The following is a 14,736-nucleotide window of genomic DNA, read 5'->3' as shown; positions in this document are numbered from 1 at the left end:
TAGATACCAAAATGATCCAAATGCCATTGCTCTTGAATGGGCGACCCTCATCCAAGCAATCCAGATAGAGAAGGAAATGAAGTATGAGAAAGATGGGACAAAGAGGGAATAGGCTTTGATTTTCTTGCTAACAATGATTTACAAGTGAGACACAAAGTAATTATAAACTGTTGGATTTTTTTGAAGGTCTGAGGTCCTAATGCAGGGTCTGGGCCAAATACAGATTTTACTTCTTTGTGTGTTTTACTTAAAAGAGTTGTGCTGTCATTCGTCTTTGGTTCTCAGGTGAAGGTATTTGTTTGCGGGGCTTGGGGGCGTGGGGTGGGAAGGGCTGGCGATAAGCTCACAGGAGGGAGAGCTACTTACAGAAGGGAGGGTCGCTGCGCCATAGATAGTCTTGAACTGTTGCTGCTTTTTTTTTTTTTTTTGGTACGCGGGCCTCTCACTGTTGTGGCCTCTCCCGTCGCGGACCACAGGCTCCGGACGCGCAGGCTCAGCGGCCATGGCTTACGGGCCCAGCCGTTCCGCGGCATATGGGATCTTCCCGGACCAGGGCACGAACCCGCGTCCCCTGCATCGGCAGGCGGACTCTCAACCACTGCGCCACCGGGGAAGCCCTAAACTGTTGCTTTTTGAGGAAAAAAACCTCACTGAACCTTGAACATTCTTTTTTATCTACATCATGTGCTTTGACCTCCTGGATGGTGCAATTTTGATGTGGAGGTGAGGTTCTTTTGACCTAGTTCTCCCCTAAGGGATTGCAGATATTTTCCCAATTAAGCTAGGTTCACCAGTTAACAACAAATCATTGTTTCTTATTGTTCTGAGCTAGTAGGCCTGGTATGTGAAAAAAATCTCCCCCATCACTTTTTGTGTATTCATGACAAAACTCATGACTGATCTTTGGGAGATAACTGCTTTCGTCTCTGTTTTAGCGGTGCAAGAAATGATTAATTTAGTGTGGAATTTAGGATGACTATTTTTTTGTTCTTTCCAAGTTGTCTCTTGGCTTGACAAAGTAATAGAAGGTCAAGTTTCTTTGAAACTACACCAAAACCCGAATGTAATCACGTGACAGAAGCGCCTAAGTTTATTCTAGTTACAAGTGGAAGCTATTGTTGGTTATCTCAGGAGGGTTTTTTTTACATTTTTAGTGCAGAGTTGTGCATGATTATTGAGAGAAGATAGGGTGAGGGAGGTGAAGACAGGGCAAGGGAGGCCTCCCATGTATCAGATCTTTAGTTATGGTAAGGGGTGTTAAAGATTATATCTGTTTAGCTTTGTATTTTGAAATAATTTTAGACAAAAGTTGTCAAAGAGTACAGAGAATTTATGTACACCTTACTTCGCCCAGCTTCCTCTTTTAACATCTTACATAACATTAGTATCATTACTGAAAGCTGGAAATTAAAACTGATACAATGACTTAATTTATAAATCTTATACAAATGTTGCCAGTTTTCATGCTAATGTCTTTTTTTGAGGTCCTGGATTCAATCCAGAGTCCCACACTGCATTTAGTTTATCATGTTACCTTTGTTTCCACTAACCTGTTACTGCTCCTCAGTTTCTTATGACCTTCACAACTCTGAAGGTCAGTTATTTTGTAGCATGTTCTTTAGTTTGGGTTTGCCTGATGTTTTCTTGTGATTGGGTTTGAGGTTATTTATTTTTTGGCAAGAATACCAGGAGGTAATCTTGTGCCCTGTTCAATGCATCATGTCAGAAGGTACTGTTGGGGAAATATAATTAAAAACAAAATCCCTCAATCCAGAAATTTAAAACAAAATCTCTCAATCCCGAAATCCTCTCCTCAGAGGTAGTAGAGAAAGAAAGCACTTTTATTACTGAATGTGCATTAAATCAGAATATGATGTGAATCACAGGCAATCTAAGAAATTGCAATGACAGAAAGAAATTTTACTCTTTTATATAGTCAAGCAGGTGCCACCCACAATATACGTACATGTTTTCAAGATAAACAATAACTAGCCCTGAAGTGTGAGGACTTGAGAGTACCATTTGTCACGCACAGTTCATCATCAGTTCACCTGGTAATTGGGGTGACCATCTGTGTTAGCTAGTTGGCTTTATCCAGAAGAAAAACAAACTATAGTATTCATATCTTTACGAAAGGAGGTAGTTTTGCCACTTGGAGCAAGGTGTCCATTGAAATTAAGCTTCTGTCCTCCAACAGAAAGTGGGAAATAGGGGTGCTATCTCCCTTGATGTTTACATCCTAGGTCTTTGAGAAAGACATTACCAGGTGATAAAGTTGACAAAGGCCTATCTTAATCTTCAAAGAGATTATACATACCTTTCAAAGAGAGGAGAAGGTGCTTACAGTTGCAAGTTTTCTAAAGTAAATGCTCTGAGAAAAAGTTAGGAAGGGAAATGTCTTGATTTCATCAGTGAGAATTAATCCTCTTTCAATTTGTATTTGTCGTTAGAGTAAATAATGCTGATATGTCTTCTTACTGGTGATACTAGCTTCGATCTCTTGGTTAAGGTGGAATCTAACAGCTTTCTCCACTGTAAAGTTACTGTGTTTCCTTTGTAATTAACAAGTATCTTGAGGGGAGATACTTTGAACCTATGCAAATATACTTTTTCTCATCATTCAGGATATCACTCACAAATTTTATTATCCATGGATGGTTCTTGCCTGCAACAGTTATTACAGTGGTGTTTACCTAATGATAGTTTCCTGTTTCCATTGTGCCTTCTACGTTTATTAGTTGGAATTCTACTATACGGGAGAGATGTCCTTTCTCTCACCTTTATTTATTTGCTCATTCATTCATTCAGTTATTTCTTTATATCAGTATGGACTCATGGATATTTATTTTATTCTCTTGGTTAAAATCCAGTACCATCGTTATTCATTTTGTTACTTAAATTATTCCTGCTTTGCCCATTGGGGACTCTTCCCAGATGGCTTCTGTGTCGTTTTGACATGGTCCTAACATTTTTTTGAGCACTTCATTACTTTCTAGCACCACAAGATGTTCCAGCCTCATTTTGTATCTTTCCTTCTCTGGCCCTTAGAATCAACTGCTTCTCCAAAGAAACCTAGTTCATTTTAATGGAGAATGGTATTTAGAAACCAATATCTGGACATTAGGGGTGCTCCTTGCTACTGAGATGTCATGGCTTTTAGGGCCTCTCAATAGACAGAGCTAGAAAATACATGTATATATGCAAGTACACACACCTACATTTATTTCTATATCTATACATTTGTGTATATATGCAGATATATATTTAAAAAACTGAGTGCATACTGATACCTCCAGTTCCACACCAGCAGCACAGGGTTCATTCTGTCCTTTCCCATTCCTTATATGAAACTTACTTCTCTCAACTGGGAAACCCCACTCTCATTATCCACAATATATTCATGTATTTGTTCAGTTTCAATGTACCTACAAAATAGTTTAAAAATTGCTACCTCATACTCCTATGAGAAACATTTAATTGACTAGAGTCAGTATTTGTGTAGTTCTTTTTGTCTTTAGCTTTCCAGTATACAGTAAGGACACTATTGTCCCAAGTTACTTAGGTTAGTTTTTTGCTTTCTCATCCCTTCTGTTATGGAACCAGGTTCGTTTGCCCGATGCACAGCAAGCCAAACACTGAGACACTGAGGTCTGCAGCAGAGAAAAGTTTTACTCACAAGGCAGCCAAGGGGGGAGATCCAAGAACAAATGTCAAATCCACTTCCCTGAAGGCAAGGGGCTTGGGATATTGATGGGATAAGGGAGCAGGGTGGTCTGAGGTGTGGGGGAAAGATGATTGGAGGAAAGAAAAAGGTGAAATAATCGTGTTCTGTGGAGGCTGAACATGCTTTTTCATGGGATGTATGTTCAGAAAATGGCAGTGTTAACATGATTTGAGGGTGGAGTTTTTGGCCCTCTGATGTCAAAAGGTCATCCATCGGACACTTGTACAGGCCCCATTGAATGGTTGGTGGTCTTGACAGGTTTGAGCTGGGCAAGACTAGTTCCATGATCCTGAAAAACATTTTAAGCAACAGTTATTATATGTCAGAGGTATTATCTATAGGGGGAGGTCAAAGAAGCCTTGTGATGTATGTCTAAGCTACGCGAAACTTGGAAGGTGTGCAGTTTGCAAGAACAATTATAGCAAGCTTGGTTAGTGAAGGCAGGTTACAGGATATTATTTATTAAGAAAGTTATAGTTTAAGGGATCTAACTGATGACTGCCCTCTTTTTCGGTGTGGGTGTGTTATTTATTATAATACAATTAGGTTCATTTGTTCCTGTTTATGTTCTGTTTTGGGTATACAACATTGTGTTTGATTTTAATTATTTGCCATGTCCTGAAAGTCATAAGCTGTACAAAAAGATATACTGAGAGAAATGTCTCTCACTCCCTGCCCCACTCCCATTCCTACTGCTTGGTTCCTAGTCCTGCATTCTTTATACCTGGTTCTTGTCCATTCCCCATAAGAAACCATTCTCCTTAGTTTCTGTCTTTATCCTATCCTTTTCCACAAATGAGCAGATATGTATCTCTACCTCTGTCTCTAGCTCTATATCTGTATTCCTTTCTTTTCTATATGAAGGGTCCACGCTATAGATATCCTTTGGCACTTTGCTGTTTCTCACTTAACAGTATATCCTGGGAATCTACGTATAGGTGATTCTCATTCTTAATTGCAACTTCAGAGCTCTTCATTGTATGGATGTACCATACTTTTCTCAACCATTCTCCTATGTGTGGGCATTTAGATTGTTTCTAATATTTTATAATTACAAAAAATATTCCTAACGATCTGATTCCAGTTACAATGTATGGTTCCCCCCCCCCCCCCCCCCACCAAGCAGTTCTCTGACACCAGCTGGGTGTCCTACAATTCAGCTCAATTCTGACACTATCTACCTGGAGATAGGTAGACCGTCCCCCTGCCCCCACTTGCTAATCTCAAGTCCAGGTTGTTACCTGTGCTTCTGAAGACCCAGCTATAGATCAAAGGTTCCAGTGACCCCCTCTTTTTGTTTGCTAGAGTGGCTTTCAGAACTCAGAGAAACATTTTACCTACTAGATTACTGGTTTGTTATAAAAGGATAACCAGATGGGAGAGATGCATAGGGCAAGATGCCTAGAGAAGGGCACCGAGTTTCCATGCCTCTGAGCTGGTCACTCTCCCGGAATCTCCATGTGTTCACCAACCCAGAAGTTCTCAGAACCCTGTCCTTTGTTTTTTTTTTATTACATAGCCATGGTTGGGTATATCATTGGCCATTGGTGATTGATTCAACCTACAGTTCTTTTTCCCTTCCTATTGGTCTGGGAAGTAAGACTGAAAGTTCCAACCTTCTAATCACACATGGTTCTCTCACTCCTGCATCCCACCCTATGCAGAAGCTCAGTCACTGAGAATGGAGGCCCTCTCTGCCCTTCGTGAGTTCTGAATCCTCCACACAGAGCCCTGAGCGCATTGTGCGTGAACCACTAATTGTTGCTAAGTATGTTAGTGTACTTTCTCTTGCCATCCGCTGACATGTTAATAGCTTTCTTAGTATTTATGAAAGACAGCATTTAGATCCTGTACAGTTGGCACATTCTTCAGTGGGAATCCTGGGGACTAAATGACTTATTTAAATGCAGGTGGAGGCTGTACTCTACCCCTGCATGCTCGGCATTGGTAACCTTTCATCTTGCGTTGTTATGTACACACTTCCAGCTGCTCCGCATTCTTAGTGGAAATTTTACATTCCACTGCCTAGATTGGTTCGGTAACCAGAATCCCATTTGGGAAGACAAACCAAACAAAAATGACAATGGTGAAATAGAAAGCAAGTTGTAGTAAGTGAAGAAGAATATTAAAGAAAAGACAATCCAAAAATTTTTTTCTTTTCAATGCCTTGTTAGTAGTGGTTTCCGTAATTACTCCTAAGAGTTCTCTTGGGTTAATTGGTTATTTTTTAACTTTATGAGGGTCATGTTATTCTCTTCAGCATAGCATTAGGGAAACCCATGCAGACTCATGAATGCCTTAAAAATGACTCAAGTCCTGTTTAGTTTTGCTATAAGATAGAGTGTCCATTGCAAATAATTATTTTAGAATAAAGTTAATAAATGTGAGGTTTAACATTATATATTCAGAATGCTTGGGATTATCTGCTCTTTCAAAATATTCCACAAAGTGCAAGAGAGAGAAAATTAAACCAGAAAGCCAATAGTTTAAAAATTTGTGGTATGCTGGGAAATTGATTTGATGGTTCAGAATTTGATGAAAATTAGTGGGCATTTTGTTTTTTAAGACAAAAAGATTTAGCAGTATGGACACGTTTAAATATATGCTTAAGAATACTTAAGAATTTTTCAAGGAAGGTATTACTAATGATGGGTATATTATCTTTTGGGTTACTTTTATAAAAGTTAAAAAATATTTTTTTAGACATTACGTTTTAAAGCCGTTTTAGGTTCACAGCAAAATTGAGGGGAAGGTACAGAGATCTCCCATATAGCCCTTGCCCCCAGGCATGCATAGTCTCACAAGAGCAGTAACTTTGTTACAGTTAATGAACCTACACTGACAAGTCCTAATCACCCACAGTCCATAGTTTACATTAGGGTTCACTTGTGGTGTTATATATTCTATGGGTTTAGACAAATGTATAATGACATGTAACTTTTGAGTCACCTTTAAGCTTAAAAGAAATCTTTTACCTTGCTGTTTTGAATAGCCATGTCATTTTGTGAATTTGTTTTGACTTGTTTTCCTGCTTCAATGAAGGGGGAGACATTCATTTAGAGAACAGTTCAAAAGCCAAATATGCAAACTGATGCTAAGATATCCATTATTGTCAGAAAAATGACCCTCTGAATAAGAGATGATAATTCACACCTGATAGATGAATCGTAACCCTTCCTTTGGGTATCAGCCCCTGGACTGGGTACAACAACACAGGGACCTGTAGAGGACCCAGGTAGAGATGAGTGGTTGCATCAGCTCATAGAAACTAATTGGACCCTTCTGGGAATGTTCTAAACAGCTGGTTCATTATAATTAGAGACATCTCCTATAACTAGGTTGTCGCTGAAGTTAGCGTGGTTGGAATTTTTTATTATTATCTAACAATGCTGATGAAAATATTTCAGTGGCTGGGCTGATTTAGCCACCATGCCTTTCTGGAATTTCTAAAATTTCAGAGGGTTAACAGATTTCAGTTTTCATTCCATTGGAGTTCCATAAATTATACTGATATGATCATGTAAAGAATAGTTGGCAGGTAGCAGTGAAGGGGAGAGAAACTTGGGTGGTCTTGAGAAGATACTGGAACCACTGAATAAGCCTGGTCTAGATATGCCTATATTTATAAATGTTTACAGATATTCAGTTGTATATAATTCAAGAAAGCTCTTACTTAAATGGGTACAAATATGTGTCTACTATTTCTGCTAGTGGCCAATTTCTGTCTTGGGCAACATTAGCAGTAGGAATGAACCCTGCACTGGGAATCAGAAGTGGACTCATGTGACTGCTTCTTTGCTTACTGTGTGACCTTGAGGGGTGGAGAGGCTCATCTTTTCCTTTCTATACAACTGGAATAATACTAACCTTATAATATTATTTTGAGGAATAAACATCACTATAAGTGTGAAAGCATTTTATAAATTCTGTTGTGTTTTACAGTTGTAAACTTATTTGAAAATAACTAACATAAAGATATTACAAAAAGTCAAGGTAACATGTGGAAAGTGTTTGATACAATTCTGGGCATGGTATGTGCTCAAAAACATTGGTCCAGTTTTATTTAATTAAAGTACTTACTGAAGACGTATACACACACACACACACACACACACACACATATACACACACAATGGGATATTACTCAGCCATAAAAAAGACTGAAATAATGCCATTTACAGCAACATGGATGGACCTAGAGATTATCATATTAAGTGGTTATCATATTAAGTCAGACAGAGAAAGATGAATATCATATGATATCACTTATATGTGAAATCCAAAGATAAAATGATACAAATGAACATATTTACAAAACAGAAATAGACTCACAGACATAGAAAACAAAGTTATGGTTACCATAGAGGAGAGGAGGGTAAACAAATTAGGAGTTTGGGATTAACATACACACACTACTATCAACAAGGACCTACTGTATAGCACAAGGAACTATACTCAATATTTTATAATAACCTGTAATGGAAAGGAATCTGAAAAAGTATCTATCTATCTATCTATCTATGAATCACTTTGCTGTACACTTGAAGCTAACACAGCATTGTAAATTAACTATACTTTAATGAAAAAAAAGTATTTACTGAGTGAATTCTATGTCCAAAGTGCCAAAGTGCCATGAATGGATTCTTTGAGTTATAGATGAGGCTCGTTACTAAAAAAAATAAAAGAGAGATGCAGTCCATGAAAATATTGATAACATAAGGGGAATATCTTATACCTATGAAAAATGTTGTATGGAGATTCAGACAAAATGATATGGAATTTCTGAGGAGAATTATATCCAGATGAGTGGAGGGTAGGGGATAGAATAGTGAGAAATGAGGTTAGAGTGTGAAAAGATGGGGCCAGATCAGATGTGATCTCAAATACCCAAGTCCAGGACATGTGGACTTCATCTGAAGGCAGTGAAGGAAAATAGAGTTGAAGGCTCTTTGTGTAGGTTGGGCTATATTTTGCAAATAAGTAGCTTCAGTATGTTTTTTTCCTAAATGCCTAAGTCTATCATATATGGACAGTTACAAAAACGTGATTTTTAAAAAAAAAATTATTTATTTTGTTTATTTTTGGCTGCATTGGGTCTTCATTGCAGTGCGCGGGCTTTCTCTAGTTGTGGTGAGCAGGGAGCTACTCCTCGCTGCGGTGTGCGGGTTTCTCGTTGCGGTGGCTTCTCTTGTTGTGGAGCACGGGCTGTAGGTGCCTGGGCTTCAGTAGTTGTGACTCACGGCCTCAGCAGTTGTGACGCATGGGCTTAGTTGCTCTGCGGCATGTGGGATCTTCCCGGACCAGGGCTCAAACCCATGTCCCCTGCATTGGCAGGCGGATTCTTAACCACTGCGCCACCAGGGAAGCCCATGTGATTTTTTTTAAAAAAGCAATTTAAAATTGAATTTTTAAAATGTATCAGGAGTTTTTACAAGAGATCAGTGGTCATTAGATTTTCATGATGGTGTCGTTTAAAGGCATCATTTCCTCAGGTTCTTAGACCGACTTTGGTTTACTTGGCCTAGGGTTTCAAGAGGTGGTGAGTGCTGAGATTTGAGGCAGGTAGACCTGAAGCATTCAGCCTTAGCAGCCCCAGAGAATGGTATTGCCACTTCATTAATTAGTTCATGGAGCATCCCTTTGGGCTAGTTTAGCAGGATTATCTATTTTTACAGAGCAAGAAAATGAGGTGTGAGGTGTTGAATTGGCAATCAGTCCTGGAGTTCAGAATTTCAGACGTTTAGTCAGTTCCTCAGTTTGTAGATCTTGTACTTATTAATCCAAATATGTATTTTCACAACAACAATTTTAGTTTCATTGAGTTTATTTTTTTAAATAAAAATTCATGTTTTTAAGTCATGCAGGTTTTACCTTGAATTTGACCCAGCTGTGATATTGTCCAAGTGTCACGTGGAATTTGTGAACTTGAGTTAAATTATATACTTAGACTTGTCAAATTCACATAACATTTTTTTTGTTTGTTGTTGGGTTTTGTTTGTTTGTTTGTTTTTTGGTATAGCCATCTGTGACATAAACACAATCTAAATAAGATACCAGAGGCAGAGTGATATATTGAAAGGTGCATGTGATTTATATTCAAAGACCTGGCTCATCCCATTCTAGCAGAGTGAACATGCTTAAGTCACTTTTGCCCTCTTTGACTTTGAAATGTTTCCAAGAAAAATGTTAGCCAAATATTTAATCTATCTATCTATCCATCCAGCTGTCTAATTTCTACTCAGGGAGTGACTCCTCTCTGATTCACCAGGCTAACCTACTTCTCAATATCCAAATAAACTGGGTTTTCCAAGACAACGTTGAACCCAGTGCAGAATCAAGGTAAGAGGTCAGCTGTAAGCATGTTCTGCTTTTGCCTGGTGGTGGTTCCCTCACTAACTGACAAAGCCAGCCGGGAGTATGATCTCTGCTGAGTCCACAGTGAATGTTCAAGTTTTGCACTGATGCCTTTTCAGTCGATTTGGTTCCATAGTCACAGATTACACCTAACACTGGTCAGGATGCTTACCAGCAAGACACTCCTGGTACACAGGGGTCTGAGTGGGAGTACCTCATACTCAATCCTTTGGGGTCCACCCCTCCATAACCAGGTGTGTTGATACTTAACATTATTCTCATATTTAAAACATTATTTATTCTCAAAGGGCAAGGGAAAGTGTACAGCCTAATAAGAAAATGTACGTGTTTTAAAAATATATTCTAATTGATTATTATGTTTCCCATATCTAAGCCACAGTGTCTCTAGATTAGCACCAAGTGACCAAGTGACCAACACTTAATCTCTGATAAGGACTCTGGGAAAGCTCCCCTTATATGTAGTTGATTTGTTTAATTCTTTTGTGATTTAAGTTATTATTTAAAATGCCAATTAGAGGGCTTCCCTGGTGGCATAGTGGTTGAGAATCCACCTGCCAATGCAGGGGACACGGATTCGAGCCCTGGTCCGGGAAGATCCCACATGCCGTGGAGCAGCTAAACCCATTTGCCACAACTACTGAGCCTGCGCTCTAGAGCCCACGAGCCAAAACTACTGAGCCCGTGTTCCACAACTACTGAAGCCCGTGCGCCTAGAGCCCGTGCTCCACAACAAGAGAAGCCACTGCAATGCGAAGCCCGTGCACCACAACGAAGAGCAGCCCCCGCTCGCTGCAACTAGAGGAAGCCCGTGCACAGCAATGAAGACCCAATGCAGTCAAAAATAAATTTATTAAAAAAAAAAACCAATTAGAAAAATGCATTTTTAATGAAAAATGGTATTTTTTCCCCTTAAAAGTCCTAATTGTTTTATACAATGGTCTTACATTTTTTTTTCAGTTCAAACATATTACTTGGATTATTTTTTCAAATTCTTTTATTAGTATATCTGGAAACAGACTGATTTAGTTATTTTAACTAAAATGACTCAAAGAAATATATATTTAGGATTAATCTTCAGTTCAGCTGGTTAATCATGAACATTTGGAGAGTATTTTTGTCATACTGAATGAGGAAAACAACTTATTCAAGACAGATGGTTTAATTTAATTCAAGCAACAACTTACAGACTCAGAATAAAGTTATATAATTATTTAAAAAATCATCTATTTGTGAATTTCTATATATAATAACTATAGACATGTATGCGCTAAAGAAAAATAGCATATATCAGGCAGCTCAACAGGAGTTTCCAAGTTATTTGTTTGTCTAATGTATTCACCTTCATCTTTAATTCAACAATCTAACAGTGTATTAAGCAATCAAGTTTGGAAGGAAAGACATTTGAAAAAATAACATTTGGTATGACGTATGTGCTCAGTACATTACTAGTTAATATTGAGGGGAACTACAAAGTAACAGTAGGGACAATAAATTAAAAACCAGATAAGTAAAATGTACAATATGATAGATGATGGTAAGTGCTATTAAAAAAACCAAAAAGGCAGGGAAGGGCAATAGAGAACCAGGGATGTGGCAGAAGCTTTAAGTTCAGTGGCCAGGGAGTCAGTATTAAGAGGTGGGGAGGATTTCACGAAGCAGATACTATCAGCATAGATGCAGAATCAGAAAGGCCTGTCCTTCACACAGGCAAAGACTCATTTGCAGTTAAACAAGCTGAGCCTTAAGAAGAAGCAAATCTGCTGGGAGAGGGATTTGTAGTCATCCAAGGTGCTATAAACTACAACCCTGGCCACAAAACTTAATTCCTTGGAAATCGAATCTATTTTCTTATGCTATAGTATGAACTAAATAAATCAAGGGACCCTTGGGATCAATCAAGAGTAAGCTTGCAATACATTCCATTAAACTGAAAAAACTGCCTCTTCTTTATTTCAGCAAATTCTCAATTCTAATAATTTATTCTACAGAAATGCTTACATATTTATGCAAATAGATATTTACGAGGAAACCTATCATGGCATTATTTGCAACAGCAAAATTTAGAAACAACCAACAGGATTGTCACTGAGGGACAGGTTAAATAAATTATGGCACATCCATGGTGTGGAATATACACAGCTATTACCAAGAATGAAGCAACCCTTACTGTAACTACCAGTATGGAACAACTGCCATGGTAATTGTTAAATGAAAAAAGCAAGGTGCAGAAGAATGGGTACAGCAGGTTGTCCCTGTGTTTAAAAATTACTTGTATAAAATGTTCACGTAAGACAATATGTATATGTAGGTATAGGCTGCCTTTGAATGAATATTGCTAATTCTGGTTGCAGCTTTGTGGTTGGGGGACAGGAATGGGAAAGAGTCTTCCTTTTCACTGTATGCTCCATTTTACCACTTGAATATTGGTCAGGTGCATGTATTATCTGTTAAACTTTTTTTTTAAAGAAGTCAACATCACTGCAAATATTAGCTTAGGGCCAAGAATCTCTGGGTTTAAAATGCAAAAAAAATTATTGTGATTGATTAAAAATTTTTTACTCTAAATTAGAGTCTCTTTTAATTAAATTTCAATAAACATTTATTGTTCAACTAGCAGGCATTGCCAAGTGCTGTTTTAGGCACTGGAGAGTCAAGAAGAATTCTACCCCTTGTTCTTCTCAAAATGGCATAATTTGATTGAAGAGAGTCCCATAAATTATTTAGGGTTAATATTTATCTCTAAAATAACTACCAAAGTGCAAAGCAAATAGTGGTTCACTTGTATGGACAACCCTGCCCCTTAGTATGTGTGATTTTAGGCAAATTAATTAATTAAGCTCCAGTTTCTTCATCTGTAAAATGGGGTTAAATAGTAAGTACTTATTCAGGGCATAGTTTTGATGATTAATGGAGGAAGGTAGGCTAGTTTGACCTGAACTCACAACTAGGGGCTGGGGAGGAAGGAGTGTTAGTGGGAGATGAGGGAACCAAGGAAGTAGTGGTTGGTCATGGGGGTCCTTGTAGGCCAAGCTTAAGAGTTGGGATATATCTTTCAGTGGAAACCAGATAGCAGAAGACTGAGGAGAGGATAGGGTGGGAGGAATTAGGAAGAGGAATGATGAAGAGGAGAGAAAGGGCCAAAGGGTCAAGGGAGAAATTGAAGACACCAGATGGGGGTGAAGGGTCCTAGCTATTTAATGGAACAAGTAGAGGCAGCAGGGGATAAAATCAAGATGGGGGCTTAGCTTTGTAAAGGGATAAGGATCCCTCTCCTGAGACAGGCAGCAAAGGAGAAAAGTGGTGAAGATGTAGATGAAGTGGGTTATGGAGGGAAGGGAGGTTGAAAGCCTTCATGCCTGTTGGCCTTTATTTTCTTGAAGTTTGGAGGGAAATGCTGTGCTGAGAGTGCGTGTGCCTGGAGTGTGATTTTAGGATTTAGGATGAAAGGTAGGGATTTGGACCGTTCACTGTGGGAAATGTAAGAAGTTGTTGATTTGGGAGGAGGACAGGGTTGGCCGATGCCAAAGCCTTGTCTCAGGCCAAGGTGCCCGAGGGGCCATGTGGTTCTCGGTACAACAGCCTGGACCCTGGAAGCAAAAGGAGCCGGAAAGATGACCAGACCTACCCAGATGCAAGGGGTTCGGGAATGGAGGCTGGTGGTCAGAGTCTGGCTGGTGGGTAGAGAAAGAAGTGAAGTCGAGAAAAGTTGATGAAGTCAGTCTCAAGAAAATAGGATGGGGTCAAGTGCCTGGTGGGGACCCAGAAACTCTAGGCAGCAGGCGGGTGAGGAGAGATGACCAAACACTGTGTTGTGGCTGGAGGGGGAGAACCCTTGGGAGTTCAAGATTTTATAGGATTATTTTATTTTATTTTTGTTTTACAGAAAGTAATTGCTTAACAGAGTTGCCTTAAAATTCTCATAATAGCTCAACAGTTTCTGTTGTTGGCACAGACCATGAGCAGTATGCCCAGGGCTTAAGTGAAATTTTTCTTGAGAGCTCTGTTAAGGCAACATGCCATCTATAGAGGGTGAGCCCAGAGTGTTTATGTAAGTGGAAAAAAAGCAAGGTTTTAACAAAGGCAGCACAGGTCTCAGCCAGTTCCCTGGAAACCTGTAATTTTTCCTCATAGGGGGAAAAAAAAAGCACTCGGTGCTTTGTATTTCATAAGCTCGGTGATTTGTATTTCTTTGCTTTTGAAGGTAAAACCAGTAATCCACAGCAGGATCAACGTGTCAGCTCGCTTTAGAAAACCGCTTCTGGAACCCTGCGCTATCTTGTAAGTTGGAGCCCTTTACATTTTGACTTAAAATTGATGTGGTGGTTTCCTTTTGGGTTGGGATTTATTTTGTAGTTTTAAAGACATAACTGTGTCAAACGGTTTGGCTCACTGGCTTTTCTTTTTTCCCAGCTTGATTGCAAATGGAGACCTTATAAACCCAGCTTCTAGACTCCTCATCCCTAGAAAAGCCTTGAATCAGTGGGATCATGTACTACAAATGGTCACGGAAAAAATAACTCTGAGGAGTGGGGCTGTCCACAGGTATGTCAAAGTAATCTTGCAAGTGGATGGGTTTCAGAATTGCTAAGGAAATTCCCAAGAGGCTCTGGAGTCACTGGTCCCTAGATTTGAATTTC

The 14,736-nt window shown here is 39.1% G+C and overlaps 1 protein-coding gene across 3 annotated transcripts in view; it reads left to right on the top strand.

Moving 5' to 3' along the window:
- Positions 1-14,736, top strand: part of DCDC2 (doublecortin domain containing 2) — a 159,736-nt gene that overhangs the window by 34,707 nt on the left and 110,293 nt on the right. For all 3 annotated transcript variants that reach the window (XR_013830295.1, XM_079935078.1, XM_079935077.1), the window contains exons 4-5: positions 14,301-14,377; positions 14,510-14,641. Coding sequence is in view for 2 of the 3 variants with exons in the window: in XM_079935078.1 (XP_079791204.1) it covers positions 14,301-14,377; positions 14,510-14,641 (209 nt within the window). In the remaining variant the exon portion in view is untranslated. The remainder of the gene's footprint in view (positions 1-14,300; positions 14,378-14,509; positions 14,642-14,736) is intronic.

Source organism: Stenella coeruleoalba (genome assembly GCF_951394435.1).
Source record: "Stenella coeruleoalba genome assembly, chromosome: 10".
Taxonomy (NCBI): domain Eukaryota; kingdom Metazoa; phylum Chordata; class Mammalia; order Artiodactyla; family Delphinidae; genus Stenella; species Stenella coeruleoalba.
The sequence above is the reverse complement of the archived record's forward strand: the minus strand, read 5'-3'. Positions and strand labels throughout refer to the sequence as shown.